Below are 23,738 nucleotides of genomic sequence, written 5' to 3'. Positions count from 1 at the left end.
GAGATAGATTCTGTATACTTCCTAGAACTCCCCAGAGATAGATTCTGTATACTTCCTAGAACTCCCCAGAGATAGATCCTGTATACTTCCTAGAACTCCCCAGAGATAGATCCTGTATACTTCCTAGAACTCCCCAGAGATAGATCTTGTATACTTCCTTGAGTTCCCCGTAGATAGATCCTGTATACTTCCTAGAACTCCCCAGAGATAGATCCTGTATACTTCCTAGAACTCCTCGTAGATAGATCCTGTATACTTCCTAGAACTCCCCAGAGATAGATACTGTATACTTCCTTGAACTCCCCAGAGATAGATCCTATATACTTCCTTGAACTCCCCAGAGATAAATCCTATATACTTCCTAGAACTCCCCAGAGATAGAACCTGTATACTTCCTAGAACTCCTCAGAGATAGATCCTGTATATTTCCTAGAACTCCCCAGAGATAGATCCTGTATACTTCCTTGAGTTCCCCGTAGATAGATCCTGTATACTTCCTAGAACTCCCCAGAGATAGATCCTGTATACTTCCTAGAACTCCCCAGAGATAGATCCTGTATACTTCCTAGAACTCCCCAGAGATAGATTCTGTATACTTCCTTGAGTTCCCCAGAGATAGATCCTGTATACTTCCTAGAACTCCCCAGAGATAGATCCTGTATACTTCCTAGAACTCCCCAGAGATAGATCCTGTATACTTCCTAGAACTCCTCAGAGATAGATCCTGTATACTTCCTTGAGTTCCCCGTAGATAGATCCTGTATACTTCCTAGAACTCCCCAGAGATAGATCCTGTATACTTCCTAGAACTCCCCAGAGATAGATCCTGTATACTTCCTAGAACTCCCCAGAGATAGATTCTGTATACTTCCTTGAGTTCCCCAGAGATAGATCCTGTATACTTCCTAGAACTCCCCAGAGATAGATCCTGTATACTTCCTAGAACTCCCCAGAGATAGATTCTGTATACTTCCTAGAACTCCCCAGAGATAGATTCTGTATACTTCCTAGAACTCCCCAGAGATAGATCCTGTATACTTCCTAGAACTCCCCAGAGATAGATCCTGTATACTTCCTAGAACTCCCCAGAGATAGATCCTGTATACTTCCTTGAGTTCCCCGTAGATAGATCCTGTATACTTCCTAGAACTCCCCAGAGATAGATCCTGTATACTTCCTAGAACTCCTCGTAGATAGATCCTGTATACTTCCTAGAACTCCCCAGAGATAGATCCTGTATACTTCCTAGATCTCCCCAGAGATAGATCCTGTATACTTCCTAGAACTCCCCAGAGATAGCAGATCCTGTATACTTCCTAAAGATCCCCAGAGATAGATCCTGCATACTTCCTAGAACTCCCCAGAGATAGCAGATCCTGTATACTTCCTAAAGATCCCCTTGCTTTTAGTTGATATCAAAGAGTATAGTCATGTGATAAGTTTCAAAAAGACTAAGATACTGCACATCATACAATGGCTGTGATCTGATGTATTCGGGCAGCAGGCACTGTAGCCTAACTGACTCATTTCAACATGGTGAAAAAATAGCACAAATTGGCAGAATATAAAAATAGTAAAAATTGCTTTGGATATCGAAAACACAAATTGATAAATACAAATCAATACTTCTAATATTACATTAATTTCCAGCACGACAAAAAAAACTTACACAGAATAAATTTTCCAACTTTGATTTTTTAAGTTTCTGTAACCAGAAAATATTTTAATGTTGTTTTCCCATGGTTGAATTGGCTGTAGGTGTTGAAGCACATATTTGGAGAACAATTTCCATGATAACGAATGAAATGTACTAGCTGTGTTCAGCAATTTTTGTTAAAACATAATCGGTCAAACCCTTATAAATTCATATAAAACAATATTGATATTGAAGTTGTATTAAAGTTCCTGTGTATGGCATCTGAACACCAAACAAACATGGCTACTTTTCCTCATATAAATAAATCAGGATTTCCTAACAAGTGACTGTTGTTTATCAAATAGCGATTGTCGTTAAAGATTTGAAAATTAACTAACGAGAGTTTAGATAAACTTGACATACAACAGTCACATGTCGGGGAACTTATTTATCAATTAACTTAACTACATATTTATACCGTGGTGACCATTTTCTTGTCTTCATTCAGGGAAACTTACCATCAGACAATGTGTATATGATATCTTTCCACCATAATATATATAGTGCCTTTATAGAGAGCCAAAATTTTGTTGTTGAATAAGCAACTATCTGTTATACAGTAAATACAATGCTATTTAAAAGACAAAAGCCTAATTAGACCCAACTTGGAATGCAACCCAGGTATGGTCTCCACTGCTAAAAAAAGATCAGATCCCTCTTGAAAACGTCCAATGAAGAGCCACTAAAAGAGTTCACTCTATTGAAAATCTACCATACCATTCAAGACTTAAAAAGTTGGGACTTCCCACCTTAGAACACAGACGTAAAAGGAACGGTTTTTATATGGCACAACCGGACAACAATCTAGTAAATGAACAAAACGCACCACAACTAGCTGGAACCAGCTAACTATGGTGTCTAAGAGGAGGTAACAGGAGGTAACAGGTAAAATGCCCTAGGAAAAATAACCCGAATATGAAAGCCAATCGGAAACAAGAGATATTGGAGTTGACCAATCAGAGGCGCCGTACGTGTTTACACTCTGGAGTGTGTGTGTAAACATAAATGATAAGCAATGTTGCTATGGAATTTATCACATGGATTTTCCATATGAAAAATGTATAGTTAGATAAACATGGTTCCTTGGTAAGATATCACTCAATAGATCTTGGTCTATACTATTACCAAAAGGATTTTAGAGGTTGGACTCAAAACCTCCTTCTCAATCATGTGTCAAACAAAATGCTGCTTTCCTATCAGATAGAACTTGGCATGAAATAAACTCTTAGAAGGTTGAAAATGAATTTGATCCCAAGCAGGCTCAAGTTTGTAAGAAATGGAACACAGCCAAAATCAAATTACCAAAGTACATATTCTGTTATTTTCTAAAAACATTTTTTCAATATTCAAAGTACATTTAGTCTAAAATCAAAGCACTGAATAAAGAAACATAAATGTTACAAAAAGTTTGCGTGCATGTTATGTACATTCTGTGTTAAACTTTTAGGTCAGACACAACCCCGGCATAACATAAGCTCAATGTTGCATGGACCTTATCTTTTTATAAAAAAGTCTTATCTCCCGCATATTACATAACGGAACTGAAAGCTTGCTACTCACTTTAAAATGATATATGCAAATTGGAAATGACAGCAGGTCATATATCAATGAATGCACTTGTGTGTTTTAAGAGTAAAACAATCATGTGTATGCTTATGTACATGTAAAACAGACCCAACTAACACCGATGGGATCAGGTATTTCAGTAGCACAAATACCAGGGAGAAGTCTGCATGAAGACAACAAAACGTTACAAGGAGAGAACTATATATTATTTGTGGACAATGTCATCATCTTTTGGTTGGTGGTTCAGGTTTTTGATTACATTAAACATCCTATTATTCTTGCTACAACATTAAAGGACAGTCTCCTCACAGTATATATATATAATTCAATTTTGCTTGTTACGAGCATTTTCATTGGTTTAAAAATTTACTTTATCAGCCCATAAAGGAAAAAATGGCGTCGCCGTTTGTGACGTTGCTTCTGATTGGCTGAGATGACGGCGTAATGATTTCATTTAGAGTACACTCAGATTTTTGTGTTATATCTCCATAACATAAAAAATCTATTCAAGTTAATCCTTAAATACACAATTCACGGTGTCTGTGAAGTGCTTGTAATTGTTTTGGGTCTTACAAATTCAGATTTCAGATTTCATTATCGTTGTCAGACACACTTTTGTGACACTGACAATAGGTAAACCATCGCTGTAAGCCCAGGACACCATCAGTAAGAATACTGAGTAAGAAACTAGTATTGGTGATCATGACATCAAATCATGGAGTGAGGGTAACAACAAGCACAACCCTGTTATTGTGTGAGTCCTAGTTTTGTGTTGGTCAAACATCAGATGGAAACAATTGGTCAAAATGACTACAAACATAATAAATATTCTCTGTCTGATTGATTATCATTACAATGAAGTTTTGATATCTTACTTCAGTATACAATTTTGAAGTAAATCTATAGGAATCTATTTTCATATGTTTTATCATAAAGGCTCATCTATTCATAATACTTGAGTAACACTGAACATAATCGTCTCTGATTTAATTAACTTCTAGATCTCTCTCATCTTGTTGCATTTCCAATCTGATGTTACGTGTCAAGAGAAAAGCAGAGCTATAATCATTTAACTCATCTTTTTGAATAAACTGACAAAAGCATCAACTTTTTTTCTAGTTCCAACTTGAGCCAAAACTCTTTCAACCTGTCAAACTGCGCTGGTTGTTGGGCTGGCTGTTGGACTGCCTGTTGTGTTGTTGGTGGTACCCAGTGTATAAAGGGGACTGAATGGTGATGAAGATAGACAGACTAAACAGATGGTTCAGACATATCATTACAGCCTCAGGACAAAGATGATAGCCTTCAAAGGAAATCTGAACACTGTCAATCTTAAACGGCCCACAGCTGATCAACATCCCTTACAGTGATTCAGGAACGTCATCCATTTAGGAATCCCAGGATCTCCGTGTGGACATCATAGCTACAAGGACACTCACAGCTCTGCTTGGTTATCATGGTGACATCATAGCTACAAGGACACTCACAACTCATATATTGTTATCAACACTTCCCCTTTCAAGTGAAAAATGAAGCTAAATAAGAATCTGTAACAAAGCTGTACATGTTAGTGTGATTCTGATCTCCTTGTTTTGTGACCTACAAAGTGACAGACTATTAATTTATACTACCATAATTTACATGTACGTCTTCAGTCTGTTTTGATTTACAAATCTGTTCCCAACCAAATAAACTTCATGGCTACATGTTTTAGTAATTATACCAACAAACAAAAATGTGCACCACTATATGATCAGAAATCTGGGAATGTTTACATATTAAATGGTATGTAGCATATCTTATTGTGATTGGTAACAGCAAATGGCAGGGTAAAAGCAAAGAGTTGAAACAATAATCTCCAGATTTAAGTCATTGTTGGAAGCTGAAAAGCTTTTTGAAAAAACAACAAACAATACCAATTAAAAACAATATAACACCTCAATCTAGCAGCACCTGAAAGTATGACAAGGTAAGATTTATAATGTCTGCCTAATCATCCTTCAGTCAATTCGTTTGACCAATGTGACATTGAATGAAAGCTTAGGACATACATGTACATGTAGGTAAACAAGAGGCCCATGGGCTTTAACGGTCACCTCATATTTAATACAAATTAATTATATCAACTTGCCAACTGATGTTTTTTGTTCACGAAATAGGAACATACATCTAATAGGTCTACATACAGAGTTTCATTAAGCTTGGTGCATTTTAGCTCACATTACCAAGTTCACAAGGTTCAATTATCATTATTGTAAAAGGCATTAACTCCGTAAATAGGTTAGAGTCGAATCAAGCTTATTTTCAAACTTGTTCAAGATATTTTCAATGTTAGTCTATATGCAAAGTTTCATTAAGCTTGGATCACTTTCACTCAATTATAATTATGTTCACAATATTTAATAATTATAATTGCAAAGGGCAATAACTTCATAAGTTACAATCTGATCAGATCAATTTTCGAACTTGGCAGAGATCTTTTTTAAAATTTTAGTCTAACCAATTAATTCTCCCTGATAGCAAAAGTTATGGAAATTCACAAATTACAAAAGTTACGTAAAACCATAACTTTTCTAATCCAAAAGTTATGGTAAATCATAACTTTTTCATAATTTTCATATTAGTGGATTTTTTAATTCGTAATATCTCTTTATAAAAACGTAATCATGAGACCAAGGACATTTTTGGATACATAAAAGCTCACTTTATCAACTGATACCAATTACAGATAGAAGGCAAGACCCACATTTATGATAAAGAGCCTCAAAATTAACCTCTGGAACAGTAACTTTTCCACCTTTTGCAGCCATTTTCTCAGAGACAGAGTAACTATCATGGTCACAAGGATGCTTAGATTCTGGGGAGGGGTCTGTATTTGCATTTTTTTGTAAGGGAGGTGTCATTATTTGACTCAGAAGGCCAAGAAAGAATGACAAGTACCGAAATTTGCTAAAAGAAGAAAGTTATGGTCAGCCATGACTTTAAAAGGGTATGGTTTACCATAAAACCCCAGACTGATAACTGCAATGTTTCAATAACTGCCAAGGGCAACAACTTCATAAGTTATGATCTAATCAGGTAGCTTTTCGAAATTGTTCGAGATCTTTCCAAGTTTAGTTGAAAGACAATGTTTTATGAAGCTGAGTGCATATTTATTCAAGTTATAATATTCACTAGGTTCAATAATAATAATTAGTGCAAAGGACAATAACTTTGTAAATTATGGTCGAATCAAAGCTGATTTTCGACCTCGTCTAAGATATTTTTAATGTTAGTCTACATACAAAATTTCATTATGCTCGGTTTATATTTACTCTACTTATCATGTTCACAAGGTTCAATAATTATTATTGCAAAGGAGAATAACTCATCTGGTCATAATTATCATACACGAAAAACAATTGTTATAAAATAGTATTGAAATATATCTGACATTTCTATAATTGATATGGATAATGATGTCAGGATGGTTGTGTGACCTTTATATTAAGACTGATAAAAAACACTGTTGCCATTTGTTACAACTAATCTATTTGGAAATACCTAGATGTACCAACAACAATAAAAACATCCATTATTCATTTATATATGGTCCATTGTGTTTTATTTTGATATATATTGCAGAATTGATTCTGTACACAACATGTTGGGGAAGTAGTGATATATTTACTTAACCCCAATTCTCATTCCAGGTAATCGAATAATACTGAAGCATCACTTTTAAGGTAATATAAGAACAACACGCCAACAACACACCAGACAACACATCAACAACACACCAACAACACACCAACAACACATCAACAACACACCAACAACACACCATCAATACTCAAACAACACACCATCAATACTCAAACAACACACCATCAATACTCAAACAACACACCATCAATACTCAAATAACACACCATCAATACTCAAACAACACACCATCAATACTCAAACAACACACCATCAATACTCAAACAACACACCATCAATACTCAAACAACACACCATCAATACTCAAACAACACAACATCAATACTCAAACAACATAACATCAATACTCAAACAACACACCATCAATACATCATCAAACAACACACCATCAATACTCAAATAACACACCATCAATACTCAAACAACACACCATCAATTCTCAAACAACACACCATCAATACTCAAATAACACACCATCAATACTCTATCAATAGACCATCAACATGACAACTACACATCAACAACACATCAACAACACACCAACAACACATCTATAACACACCATCAACACATCATCAACACATCAATAACACACACAACACATCAACAACACACAAACAACACACCATCAATACTCAAACAACACACATCAATACTCAAATAATACACCATCAATACTCTATCAACAACCATCAACATGACAACTACACATCACAACACACAAATACACACATCTATAACACACCATCAAACATCATCAACACATCAATAACACACCTAAACACATCAACACATCAAAACTACACATCAACAACACACAACAACACACACCAACAACACACATCTACAACACACCAACAACACATCTACAACACATCTACAACACACCAACAACACACAAAACACCACAACAACATACAAACAACACATCATCAACACATCTTCAACACATCTACAACACAACAACAACACATCAACAACACATCAACAATACATCTACAACACACCAACAACACATCTACAACAGACACAACACATCAATAACACACCAACAACACACAAACAACAAATATCAACACACAACAATTACCATCAAAACACATCATCAATACATCAAAAACACATCAACAACACACTACATATCAACGATACATCAACAACACACCAACAACACATCAACAACACACCAACAACACATCTACAGCACAACAACAACACAAACACACATCAACAACACATCTACAACACACCAACAACACATCTACAACAACACAACAAATAACACACCAACAACACACAAACAACACACATCAACAACACAACCATCAAACCCATCAAAAACACAACAACAACACATATCAACAACACATCAACAACAACACAACACACACAACAACACACAACAACACACAACAACACACACAACACACCAACAACACATCAATAACACACCTACAACACATCAAAACACACAACAACACATCTACAACACACCAACAACACATCACAACACATCAATAACACACCAACAACACACCATCAACACACAAACACATCATACATATCAACAACACATCAACAACACACCAACAACACACATCAACAACACAACAACACATCACACCACAACAACAACACATCAACAACACACCAACAACACATCAACAACTACACACCAACAACACATCAACAACACACTACAACACACAAAACACACCCATCAACAACAAACACATCAAAAACATCAACACATCAACAACACACCAACAACACATCAACAACACATCAACAACACATCAACATGACAACTACACATCAACAACATCAACAACACACACCAACAACACACCAACAACACACAAACCACTACACACCAACAACAAACAACACACCAACAACACATCAACAACACATCTACAACACACCACAACACATCAACAACTACACACCAACAACACATCAACAACACACAATCAACACACAAACACATCATAAACACCAACACACATCAACAACACATCTACAACACACCAACATCACATCAACAACTACACACCAACAACACATCAACAACACACCAACAACACATCAACAACACACCATCAACACACAAACACATCATAAACACCAACAACACATCAACACTACATCAACAACACACCAACAACACATCAACAACACACAAACAACACATCAACAACACATCAATAACTACACACAAACTACACACCAACAACACATCAACAACACACCAACAACACATCTACATCACACCAACAACACATCAACAACACACCATCAACACACACAAACACATCATAAACACACCAACAACACACAAACACATCATAAACACCAACAACACATCATCAACACATCCATAACACACCAACAACACATCAACAACACACCATCAACACATCCATAACACACCAACAACACATCTACAACACACCAACAACACATCTACAACACACCAACAACACATCAACAACACACCAACAACACATCTACAACACACCAACAACACATCAACAACACATCAACAACTACACACCAACAACACATCAACAACTACACACCAACAACATACTATCAACATGACAACAGCATACCAACAATATTATAGTACATTTTCACACATGAACATCATGTTTATATTTGCTCATGGTTTTACATTTTACAGGTGCTTTATAAAATGTGGGAATTGAAGTTAAGGCTTAGTGTGATATCAAATGAAAGGATCTGGAATGTCTTTTACAAAAACACAAACAAGACATGTTGCACTAAAGAGGACAAGCATCAGAGGTATTAACCCTAAGTGGATAGGCTGTTTCATCCCTTTCACAGTTGTAAAGACAAAGGACGGTGGCAATCATCACAGATCAATTTGATTCTGTCATCACTTAGTTTCCAATGTAGAACTTAAGGGCATGTGGTGCTATTTCAGAAAGCTGAGTTTTATTATGCCATAAACATGTCTATATAACTGATGCTGAAGGAAACATTGGGTTTATCCAGTTGATACCAGGATCTGTCATTAATGGTACTTGGGCTATACTGATCATTTGATGGGCATCTCCGGAAGTCAGTGGCCATTACACAATTCCATTTTCTAAATTACTCATGTCCAGCTTACAGTTAACAAAGTTTCCCAATCAACTTTACAGAGAATTTGTGGTTTCAATGAAATCTAAGGTAGTAAATACAGTACACTAACTTCCTTTAATGAGAGTTTCACTCAGGAAACCATTTCTCTAAGCTACAAATGATCCCAGTACAGATAGACCAATAGATGATGTAGATTGGTACCAATAAATCAAGGCAGTAAATATCTACAATGTAAAAATTAAATGTAATAATAAACTTTCCTTTCATGTATGTATGATTGTACATGTTTGTATACATTACATGTTTGTACATGTATGTATGAATGTACGTGTATGCCTGGATGTACAAGTATGCATGGATGTATATGTATGCGTGGATGAACATGTATGTATTGATGTATATTTATGCGTGGATGAACATGTATGTATGAATGTATGTGTATGCATGGATGTCCATGTATGTATAGATGTTCATGAATGCATGGATTACATGTATGTATGAATTACATGTATGAATGGATGTACCTGTAAATACCAATGTACCTTTGAGTATGGGTGAACATAGAATAAGTTAATTACATAACTTTCAGCACTGTGGCCGTAAAGCACACAGGCTTCCAGCTATAGGTGTTACATGTCCGGTGCCTATTTTCCATGTATTGTGTGGACACGCTTCCACCAGGGTGGGCGTGCACGTGCAAGGACAGGGTCATGCAGGGTCAATGTGACACACTCAACCAATAAATTCACTCACCTCTCATATGTCATCATAACAACTTACATACACACAGATTTACATGTACAGGACATTACATGACACAGGGACATGTAAATTCAGACCATACACAGCGCATGTAATTTTAAGACCTAATATAATATATTTTATGTACACAGTGAATTCAATCACCGTGACATTTGTATGTGTGGATGTACATGTATGCGTGGGTGTACATGTATGTGTGGGTGTACATATATGCATGGGTGTATATGTATGTATGAATGTAGATGTGTGCTTGGATGTATATGTATGTATGGATGTACATGTATGTATGGATCACATGTATGTATGAATATACATGTATGTTCATGTATGCATGGGTGTACATGTATGTCTGGATGTACATGTATGTATGTATGGATGTACATGTATGTATAGATCATATGTACGTATATGTATGTATGGATGTACATGTATGCATGGATGTAATGTATGTATGGATGTTCATGTATGCATTGATGTATATGTATGTTTGTACATGTATGTATGTATGTATGTAGTACATGTATGCATGAATGTACATGCATGTATGGATCACATGTATGTATGGATGAACATTTTTGTATGGATGTACATGTATATTTAGATGCACATGTATATATATGTATGCATCAGGTCTTACATGATAAAATGTGAAAGAACAAACTTGTGTATATTTGTAAAAGAATCTTCATACACGAAATATGTATGTAGATGGTATTGATTTCGATGCCAATCATTCAAACTTTGTAATGTGACACACCTGACTGATGAATATTTCATTACAAAGAAAAATTCAATATTCAAGCTTATAGATAAGTCTGTAAGATACAGCCTAGCTGTCAACTTGTCAAAGGCAGCAGCTAGTCTACATAAGTGTACAGTTACAATTGTCTCCCTATAGATGGGTCCTTAATCAAATGTTTCTCATCTACACGAAATAGTAGTCAGATTTCACTGTAGCTTTAGGATTCATATTATATATACATATATATAAGAAATAAAATATTTTTTTTATTTCTTATAAATTACGTCCTTAAGGATTTTTCTTCAAATTTAATATATATATATATAAATATTAAAAAACACAACAAAACAGTTTTTGTATTACCTTAGGTCTTACTAATCTTACTACCTTAAACAAAATATGATTACCTTAGATTTTAACAGATTCTGGTGTAATGGTTGTGGAGTGAGGCCATCACTGACTGAACCTCAGTGGAGTATGTCTCATATACACTTGGTGTTCAGTGGTCTGGGTTCAAATCCCGCTCTACCCAGGCATTCCCCTACTACACCTTACAAAGATTACTGTATAATTATGTGAAGGCAGATAATTGTCTAGTCTAACAGCCATTGTTTATATAAAGCATGACTTAAATTGTATCCTTCTGACCGACATAAATACTTTGACCAGGCCACTATAGAAGGACTAAAGAGAACTATATGCAATAACAGTACCATACTTACAGTACCTAACCCAATTATCATGTATAATAACAATTACAGATCAGGGGTGAGACATGACCTAGTATTATCAAAGAAAATGCAATAAAAGAAATGAATTATTCATTATTTTATGACTGCCCTCATGTAGTCCAGTTTTATTACTTAATTCAATCAATGAAAACTGTCGAAATAATTAGCTTCTTTATTAGAGTATTTTTAGTTATTATGTAACACACCACTTACATACTATTAATTAAATAGGACTTAGTAGGTAGAAATTATCCAGGTAAGAAAGAAAAAGCTTTAACTTATGAGGCCATGAGGATCTATATTGCTTACCTGAATATTTCAGTAACCATTGCGAAACAATTGTTTTCGCAATTTATTACAGTGTACTTATATATAAACCCTTTTACATGTATATTTAGACCAGTGTCACCCCTATTACATGTATATATAGACAGGAGTCACTCCCTATTACATGTATATATAGACAGGAGTCACCCCCTATTACATGTATATATAGACAGGAGTCACTCCCTATTACATGTATATATAGACCAGAGTCACCCCCTATTACATGTATATATAGACCAGAGTCACCCCTATTACATGTATATATAGACAGGAGTCACCCCTTACATGTATATATAGACCAGAGTCACCCCCTATTACATGTATATATAGACAGGAGTCACCCCCTATTACATGTATATATAGACACTAGCGAGTCACCCCTATTACATGTATATATAGACAGGAGTCACTCCCTATTACATGTATATATATAGACAGGAGTCACTCCCTATTACATGTATATATAGACAGGAGTCACCGCCTATTACATGTATATATAGACAGGAGTCACTCCCCTATTACATGTATTTATAGACAGGAGTCACCCCCTATTACATGTATATATAGACAGGAGTCACTCCCTATTACATGTATATATAGATAGGAGTCACTCCCCTATTACATGTATATATATAGACAGGAGTCACCCCCTATTACATGTATATATATAGACAGGAGTCACTCCCTATTACATGTATATATAGACAGGAGTCACCCCCTATTACATGTATATATAGACAGGAGTCACCGCCTATTACATGTATATATAGACAGGAGTCACTCCCTATTACATGTATATATAGACAGGAGTCACTCCCTATTACATGTAGATATAGACAGGAGTCACCCCCTATTACATGTATATATATAGACAGGAGTCACCGCCTATTACATGTATATATAGACAGGAGTCACTCCTATTACATGTATATATAGACAGGAGTCACCCCCTATTATATGTATTACATGTATATATAGACAGGAGTCACCGCCTATTACATGTTTTATATAGACATGAGTCATATTACATGTATATATAGACAGGAGTCACCCCCTATTACATGTTTATATAGACATGAGTCACCGCCTATTACATGTATATATAGACAGGAGTCACCCCCTATTACATGTATTATATAGACATGAGTCACCGCCTATTACATGTATATATAGACAGGAGTCACCCCCTATTACATGTATATATAGACAGGAGTCACCCCCTATTACATGTATATATAGACCAGGAGTCACCCCCTATTACATGTATATATAGACAGGAGTCACCCCCTATTACATGTATAATATAGACAGGAGTCACCCCCTATTACATGTATATATAGACAGGAGTCACCCCCTATTACATGTATATATAGACAGGAGTCACCCCCTATTTACATGTATATATAGACAGGAGTCACCCCCTATTACATGTATATATAGACAGGAGTCACCCCCTATTACATGTATTATAGACAGAGTCACCCCCTATTACATGTATATATAGACAGGAGTCACCCCCTATTACATGTATATATAGACCAGGAGTCACCCCCTATAACATGTATATATAGACAGAGTCACCCCCATTACATGTATATATAGACAGGAGTCACCCCCTATTACATGTATATATAGACAGGAGTCACCCCTATTACATGTATATATAGACAGGAGTCACCCCTATTACATGTATATATAGACAGGAGTCACCCCCTATTACATGTATATATAGACAGGAGTCACCTCCTATTACATGTATATATAGACAGGAGTCACCCCCTATTACATGTATATATAGACAGGAGTCACCCCCTATTACATGTATATATAGACAGGAGTCACCCCCTATTACATGTATATATAGACAGGAGTCACCCCCTATTACATGTATATATAGACAGGAGTCACCCCTATTACATGTATATATAGACAGGAGTCACCCCCTATTACATGTATATATAGACAGGAGTCACCCCCTATTACATGTATATATAAACAGGAGTCACCCCTATTACATGTATATATAGACAGGAGTCACTCCCTATTACATGTTTATATAGACATGAGTCACCTCCTGTTACATGTATATATAGACAGGAGTCACCCCCTATTACATGTATATATAGACAGGAGTCACCCCCTATTACATGTAATATATAGACAGTAGAGTCACCCCCCTATACATGTATATAATATAGACAGGAGTCACCCCCTATTACATGTATATATAGACAGGAGTCACCCCAATTACATGTATATAAAGACAGGAGTCACCCCCTATTACATGTTATATAAGACAGGAGTCACCCCTATTACATGTTATATAGACAGGAGTTCACCTCCTATTACATGTATATATACCCCCCTAACATGATAGGAGTCACCCCCTATTACATGAGTAAGTATATAGACATGGAGTCACCCCCCATTTTATATATAAGCCCCATATTACATATTACATGTATACCTATATAGACAGGGGTGGAGACCATGACCTAGTATTATCAAAGAAAATGCAATAAAAGAAATGAATTATTCATTATTTTATGACTGCCCTCATGTAGTCCAGTTTTATTACTTAATTCAATCAATGAAAACTGTCGAAATAATTAGCTTCTTTATTAGAGTATTTTTAGTTATTATGTAACACACCACTTACATACTATTAATATAAATAGGACTTAGTATGTTAGAAATTATCCAAGGTAAGAAAGAAAAAGCTTTAAACTATGAGGCCATGGAGGATCAATAATGCTTAACCAGAAATATTTCAGTAACCATTGCAAAACAAATTGTTATACGCAATTTATTACAGTGGTACTTAAAGAATAGCAAACCCATTTTAACAAGTATAGGTTAGACCATTGTCACCCCTTATTACATGTATATATATACAGGAGACCACTACCCTATAAACACTGCAAAAAAAGACCAGATTCACACCCCAAATTACATGTATAAAAATATGACAGGAGACACTCCCTAATAAAAGTATATATGAACCCAAAAGTTCACCCATAAAATACATGTATCTAAAGAACCATAGTCACCCCCTATTACATGAATAAATAAGACAGGATTACACCCCCATAAAAACAAGTAAATATATAGACAGAGTCACCCCAAATTACCTGAATAAAAAGCCCAGATTCACCCCCTATTACATTGGTATATATAGACAAGGATTCACTCCCGATTACAAGTAATATAAGCAGACAGTTAGTCCACTCCCTCTAATTACATGTATATATAAGACAGGAGTCACCGCCTATTACATTTATATATAGAACAGGAGGTCCACTCGCCTAATTACATGCATTTATAGACAGGAGTCACCCCCTATATACATGTATATATAGACATGAGTCACTCCCTAATTACATATATATATAGAACAGGAGTACACTCCCTATTACTGAATGTAATATATATAGACAGGAGTCACTCCCTATTACATGTATATATATAGACAGGAGTCACTGTCCCACATATTACATTGTATATCTACTAAAGGACAGGAGTCACCTGCCCCTATTACATGTATATATAGACAAAATGAGTCACCTCCCTATTACATGTATAATGATAGACAGGTAGTCCCATACCCCCTATTACATGTATATATAACAGGTAGTCACTCCCGGATTACATGTATATATAGATCAGGAGTCACACTCCCTATTACATGTATATATATACTAGACAGGAGGCAAACCCCCACTATTACATGTATATATAGACAGGAGTTCATTCTTCCCCTATTACATGTTATATATAGACAAGGAGTCACCCCCCTATTTACATGTATATATAGACAGGAGTCACCCCCTATTACATTGTAATATATAGACAGGAGTCACCTCCCTATTACATGTATATATAGACAGGAGTCACGCCTATTACATGTATATATAGACAGGAGTCACTCCCTATTACATGTATATATAGACAGGAGTCACCCCCAATTACATGTATATCTATATAGACAGGAGTCACCCCTATTTTACATGTATATATAGACAGGAGTCACCCCCTATTACATGTAATATAGAGACAGGATGTCACCGCCTATTACATGTACTATATAGACAGGAGTCACCCCCCCTATTACATGTATTATATAGACATGAGTCTCCCGCCTATTACAATAGTATATATAGACAGGAGTCACCCCCTATTACATTGTATATATTAGACAGGAGTCACCCGGCCTATTACATGTATATATAACATAGACAGGACATGAGTCACCGCCTATTTACATTATATATAGACGGAGTCACCCCCTATTTTACATGTATAATATAGACAGGAGTCACCCCCTATTACATGTATATATAGACAGGAAGTCTACCCCCTATTACATGTATATATAGACAGGGAGTCACCCCCTATTACATGTATATATAAAGACAGGAGTCACCCCCTATTACATGTATATATATAGACAGGAGTAGTCACCCCCTATTACATGTATATATAGACAGGAGTCACCCCCTATTACATGTATATATAGACAGGAGTCACCCCCTATTACATGTATAATATAGACAGGAGTCACCCCCTATTACATGTATATATAGACAGGAGTCACCCCCTATTACATGTATATATAGACAGGAGTCACCCCCTATTACATGTATATATAGACAGGAGTCACCCCCTATTACATGTATATATGAGACAGGAGTCACCTCCCTAATTACATGTATATATAGACAGGAGTCACCCCCCTATTACATGTATATATAGGCGGACAGGAGTCACCCCCTATTACATGTATATATAGACAGGAGTCACCCCTATTACATGTATATATAGACAGGAGTCACCCCCTATTACATGTATATATAGACAGGAGTCACCCCCTATTACATGTATATATAGACAGGAGTCACCCCCTATTACATGTATATATATAGACAGGAGTCACCCCCTATTACATGTATATATAGACAGGAGTCACCCCCTATTACATGTATATATATAGACAGGAGTCACCCCCTATTACATGTATATATAGACAGGAGTCACCCCCTATTACATGTATATATAGACAGGAGTCACCCCCTATTACATGTATATATAGACAGGAGTCACCCCCTATTACATGTATATATAGATCAGGAGTCACCCCTATTACATGTATTATATAGACAGGAGTCACCCCCCGTATTACAATGTATATATAGACAGGAGTCACCCCCTATTACATGTATATATATAGACAGGAGTCACCCCCTATTACATGTATATATATAGACAGGAGTCACCCCCTATTACATGTATATATAGACAGGAGTCACCCCCTATTACATGTATATATAGACAGGAGTCACCCCCTATTACATGTATATATATAGACAGGAGTCACCCCCTATTACATGTATATATAGAGACAGGAGTCACTCCCTATTACATGTATATATAGACAGGAGTCACCCCCTATTACATGTATATATATAGACAGGAGTCACTCCCCTATTACATGTATATATAGACAGGAGTCACCCCTATTACATGTATATATAGACAGGAGTCACCCCCTATTACATGTATATATAGACAGGAGTCACCCCCTATTACATGTATATATAGACAGGAGTCACCCCCTATTACATGTATATATAGACAGGAGTCACTCCCTATTACATGTATATATATAGACAGGAGTCACCCCCTATTACATGTATATATAGACAGGAGTCACCCCCTATTACATGTATATATAGATAATTAGGACAGGAGTCACCCCCTATTACATGTATATATAGACAGGAGTCACCCCCTATTACATGTATATATAGACAGGAGTCACCCCCTATTACATGTATATATAGACAGGAGTCACCCCCTATTACATGTATATATAGACAGGAGTCACCCCCTATTACATGTATATATAGACAGGAGTCACCCCCTATTACATGTATATATAGACAGGAGTCACCCCCTATTACATGTATATATAGACAGGAGTCACCCCCTATTACATGTATATATAGACAGGAGTCACCCCCTATTACATGTATATATAGACAGGAGTCACCCCCTATTACATGTATATATAGACAGGAGTCACCCCCTATTACATGTATATATAGACAGGAGTCACCCCCTATTACATGTATATATAGACAGGAGTCACCCCCTATTACATGTATATATAGACCAGAGTCACCCCCTATTACATGTATATATATAGACAGGAGTCACCCCCTATTACATGTATATATAGACAGGAGTCACCCCCTATTACATGTATATATATAGACAGGAGTCACCCCCTATTACATGTATATATAGACAGGAGTCACCCCTCTATTACATGTATATATAGACAGGAGTCACCCCTATTACATGTATATATAGACAGGAGTCACCCCCTATTACATGTATATATAGACAGGAGTCACCCCCTATTACATGTATATATAGACAGGAGTCACCCCCTATTACATGTATATATAGACCAGAGTCACCCCCTATTACATGTATATATAGACAGGAGTCACCCCCTATTACATGTATATATAGACAGGAGTCACCCCCTATTACATGTATATATAGACAGGAGTCACCCCCTATTACATGTATATATAGACAGGAGTCACCCCCTATTACATGTATATATAGACAGGAGTCACCCCCTATTACATGTATATATAGACAGGAGTCACCCCCTATTACATGTATATATAGACAGGAGTCACCCCCTGTTACATGTATATAATGTAGATCAGGAGTCACCCCCTTTACATATTACATGTATATTATATGTATATATAGACAGGAGTCACCCCCTATTACATGTATATATAGACAGGAGTCACTCCCTATTACATGTATATATAGACAGGAGTCACCCCCTATTACATGTATATATATATAGACAGGAGTCACCCCCTATTACATGTATATATAGACAGGAGTCACCCCCTATTACATGTATATATAGACAGGAGTCACCCCCTATTACATGTATATATAGACAGGAGTCACCCCCTATTACATGTATATATAGACAGGAGTCACCCCCTATTACATGTATATATAGACAGGAGTCACCCCCTATTACATGTATATATAGACAGGAGTCACCCCCTATTACATGTATATATAGACAGGAGTCACCCCCTATTACATGTATATATAGACAGGAGTCACTCCCTATTACATGTATATATAGACAGGAGTCACCCCCTATTACATGTATATATAGACAGGAGTCACTCCCTATTACATGTATATATAGACAGGAGTCACCCCCTATTACATGTATATATAGACAGGAGTCACCCCCTATTACATGTATATATAGACAGGAGTCACCCCCTATTACATGTATATATAGACAGGAGTCACCCCCTATTACATGTATATATAGACAGGAGTCACCCCCTATTACATGTATATATAAACAGTAGTCACCCCCTATTACATGTATATATAGACAGGAATCACCCCCTATTACATGTATATATATAGACAGGAGTCACCCCTATTACATGTATATATAGACAGGAATCACTCCTATTACATGGTTCTATGCAATGCAGATGATTCTTATTACCTCTGACCATAAGAATGTGAGAAGTGAATGCTAGTGTACAGGTGGTTAGGATCCCACCGTAGTCCCCCTCCCTATTACTACTCCCTGCACTCACAGCATGTGGATGTGTGTGTATGTGTATCACACTTTTGCATGTCAACAATTGCCTGATATTTAAATGCCTATGTATGTGGTGTTTGGTATGTAGATACAGGATACAGGTCTACTAGTGCCTGTCTAGCTATCAAATATTCAAACCTGTCCAAGGTTACACAGTATGCTCACATCAACTTTTAAAATCTACACAGAAAACTTTTATAAACTTACCTTTGCCTGAAAGTGTATTCCATGTTGAAAGGCATCCTCATTATGGAGAGGAATGCGAGTGTCATAACCATCCTCCGAAACAAGGTCATAATGTCGTTTGGATAGCATTTTTATTCCCTGTACAATTTGGCCATGCTATCCATCACTGTTTTGGTGGTGGCTCCTGGTATTGAATGGAGGCAGCCATTACACACTGTATCACCTAGGCTGTATGTAGTGTGGGATACAGTGGCTAGCCACACACTCTCATACACCACATCACACCCCTCCACTACTCTTATCTGGTACTGATAACTTATAAAATGGTACTGAGTATAGGGTATAGGTACTCTGGAGTATAGGGTCTGTATTCTAGAGTATAGGGTCTGTACACTAGAGTATAGGGTACCAGGTACTCTGTAGAATAGGGTCGGTACTCTGTAGAATAGGATAGGTATTCATCATGTGAAAAGCTCAGTACTCATAATACTCCAAACTCTATGACACTTGTAAGATTAATACTCGAAAATGATGACTTGTACATAACACTTCTCAGGTCTGTGTAGCTCCTTAAGTAAAGCCGATGGTAGTCTCACAATTCCTGATTAAATGAGACAGGAAAGTTTGTACTCGAAACTTCAAATGTGTGACTTCAAATCACCTAATGTTGGCTTTAAAACTTCCCCAAAACTTAAAGGGTACTTCCAGATCTCAACAATGTGTCAGATGACACTACCAATAACACTGTTTTGCTGATTACCGACTTATCTTAATATAATTTTCTTTTCCTCATCATACACTTGTATTGATCATGTATAAGACAGCAGTAGTCCATAGTGAGGGTCTCCAGAGTGTGTTACACCACACAGTAGCCACACACAGCACTGCAACTAGTGCTGTAACCTGTGATAGCTTTATTCCACTTGGTTCATTCTCTGTTCCCTGAAATAAAAAAAATAATTTAACAATAAACAATTTTTTATATGTATAAAATCACTACTATCAATTAAGTTATAAAATAAATAAAGTATAGGGGAATCTGAGGAAAAATGAGAAATTGAAGTAAGAAATCTGTATAATAAATCTACCGTATATCATTTATCAAAGTCCAATTATTTTTCTTTTTCAAAAAAATATCATTTTCCCTTCAAAAAGTAAAGTATTATACTTCTAATACTATTAATCAGGAAATTCTCATTTTCCATCAATTCTCACTTTCCATCAATTTTCACTTTCCATCAACTCTCACTTATTCCATCAATTCTTACTTTCCTTCAATTCTCACTTTCCAGCAGCTAAAGTTCTCACTTGTCACTAGTGGAGAGATCCAACACAGCTATTCAGTGAACTAAAGTAAAATAATCTCAAAGACATTATGGCAGATTCTTATACAAGGAATCTTTTTTCTATAAATAGTTGTCGGTGCCAGTACAACGGTACAGTGAGTGCGATCGTGATGTTTTCTCCCCATATATGGAAAACATTAATGATCGTAGTGCCACCTTATACAGTCAAGCCAGCCAGCATGGCCATTCAACTATCGGAATCCCTCCACAGGCATTCAGCCTCCAATTCAAATTCTTTTACAGTCATTTGTTTGGTTGTGATTATACTGGTAACAGGCCGTTGGTTCTAGGGTATCTGTTTTATTTGGTTTTGATTACAATGGTAACACATGGTTGGTTTATCTACCTGGCAGTGTATCACCTGGCTGATACACCATTACACAATCATTCAACCAGATGTAAAACAATCAATAAAGCGTGAAAACTTACAAAATGTTTAATGAATAATTAGGTATCTTTTCTATACTCTCTGGAGCTGCTATATTGTATGTCAACCAGGTTCCAGATCTAGAATTTTTGTTTTACTCTTTAAGAGTATTTTTCAAACTGATTTTTTTTCATATATCTTTTTCTATACTCTCTGAAGCTGCTGTATTTTATGTGTTCCAGCTTTCTGATTTCATGTACATGTGTCACAGAGACCATTCAACAAATGTTCACATGATACCACATTTGAAAAACCAATAGAATAGTTGTGTAGTGTCAGCTTCTCAATGGAAAGGGGCAGTTATTGACTTCATAAAACAAGCCAAGACATTTCCAACCATTACCATTAGTAAATGGAAGTCACAGCAGTCATTATTATTGATAAGGAGATGCAAAATACACTCCAAGTTCATTACATCTATAGCCAAGGTTGACAAATTCAAAATACAAAAGATTTAAACAGTATTGAGAATATTAATTAATATTTTTGAAAAAAAATATATCATTTTAATATTATCCTACATGTTGTTTAAGAACACTGTGCCTCAGTTATAAAATGAACATTAGTTCTTTAGTAACACATTTTTTAGTTTTAGATAGGTGACAACATTTTCTTTGATTCTATTGGCAGTAAATGGGAGACAGCCCATCTAAAGGGTTGGAGATATAATGATGTAATACAATCAATGATTACATTTATACTTCACTTAAAGGCTTTCTATAGTACAAAATAAATAAAACCAAACATGTTGATACTACCTCTGAACGTTTGTTTTAAAATTCAGATTTTTTCAAATGACTTGATCTATTTGTATAGTGGAGGTTTTAACGATTGATTTCTCTGTAGATACTGTTTAACTGGTAAATGGTAATGTCAATTTTCACAGTTCCTTAAACCAAGTAGCCACTGTGAAGGACACTTAAATGATAATGAGATAAAACAGTATAAAGCTAGTTAATAATAATCCAAAATAAATAACCAAAATAAATTCAAACTATTACACATTTTGTTCTATATACAACTGGTACATTACTATTACACATTTTGTCCTGTATACAGCTGGTTCATCACTATTACAGGTTTTGTCCTGTATACAGCTGGTTGATTACTATTACACATTTTGTACTGTATACTGCTGGTTCATTACTTTTACACATTTTGTCCTGCATACAACTGTTTCATTACTATTACACATTTTGTCCTGTTATACATGTTTTGTCCTGTATACAGCTGGTACATTAATATTACTTTTTTTGTCCTCTATACAACTGGTACATTACTATTACACATTTTGTCCTGTATACAACTGGTTCATTACTATACATTACTGTCTGTATTTGTTCAATACTATTACATGTATTGTCCTGTATACAACTGGTTCATTACTATTACACATTTTGTCCTGTATACAACTGGTTCATTACTATTACATGTATTGTCCTGTATACAACTGGTTCATTACTATTA

At 35.9% G+C, this 23,738-nt stretch overlaps 1 protein-coding gene across 2 annotated transcripts in view; it reads right to left on the bottom strand.

The window, feature by feature from the left end:
* LOC138320423 (carboxyl-terminal PDZ ligand of neuronal nitric oxide synthase protein-like) overlaps window positions 1-23,738 on the bottom strand; it is a 193,364-nt gene that overhangs the window by 129,842 nt on the left and 39,784 nt on the right. Inside the window, exons 1-2 of one of the 2 annotated variants that reach the window (XM_069263380.1) lie at window positions 21,767-21,922; window positions 20,520-21,440 (exon numbers count right to left, since the gene is read on the bottom strand). In XM_069263380.1, the coding sequence (XP_069119481.1) occupies window positions 20,520-20,627 (108 nt within the window). In that variant the 5' untranslated portion in view covers window positions 20,628-21,440; window positions 21,767-21,922. Of the gene's footprint in view, window positions 1-20,519; window positions 21,441-21,766; window positions 21,923-23,738 lie in introns of those variants that run through there. The other variant, XM_069263379.1, reaches the window with a different exon arrangement.

This window comes from Argopecten irradians, chromosome 4 (assembly GCF_041381155.1).
Source record: "Argopecten irradians isolate NY chromosome 4, Ai_NY, whole genome shotgun sequence".
NCBI lineage: Eukaryota > Metazoa > Mollusca > Bivalvia > Pectinida > Pectinidae > Argopecten > Argopecten irradians.
This window is presented reverse-complemented; position numbering and strand designations above follow the sequence as displayed.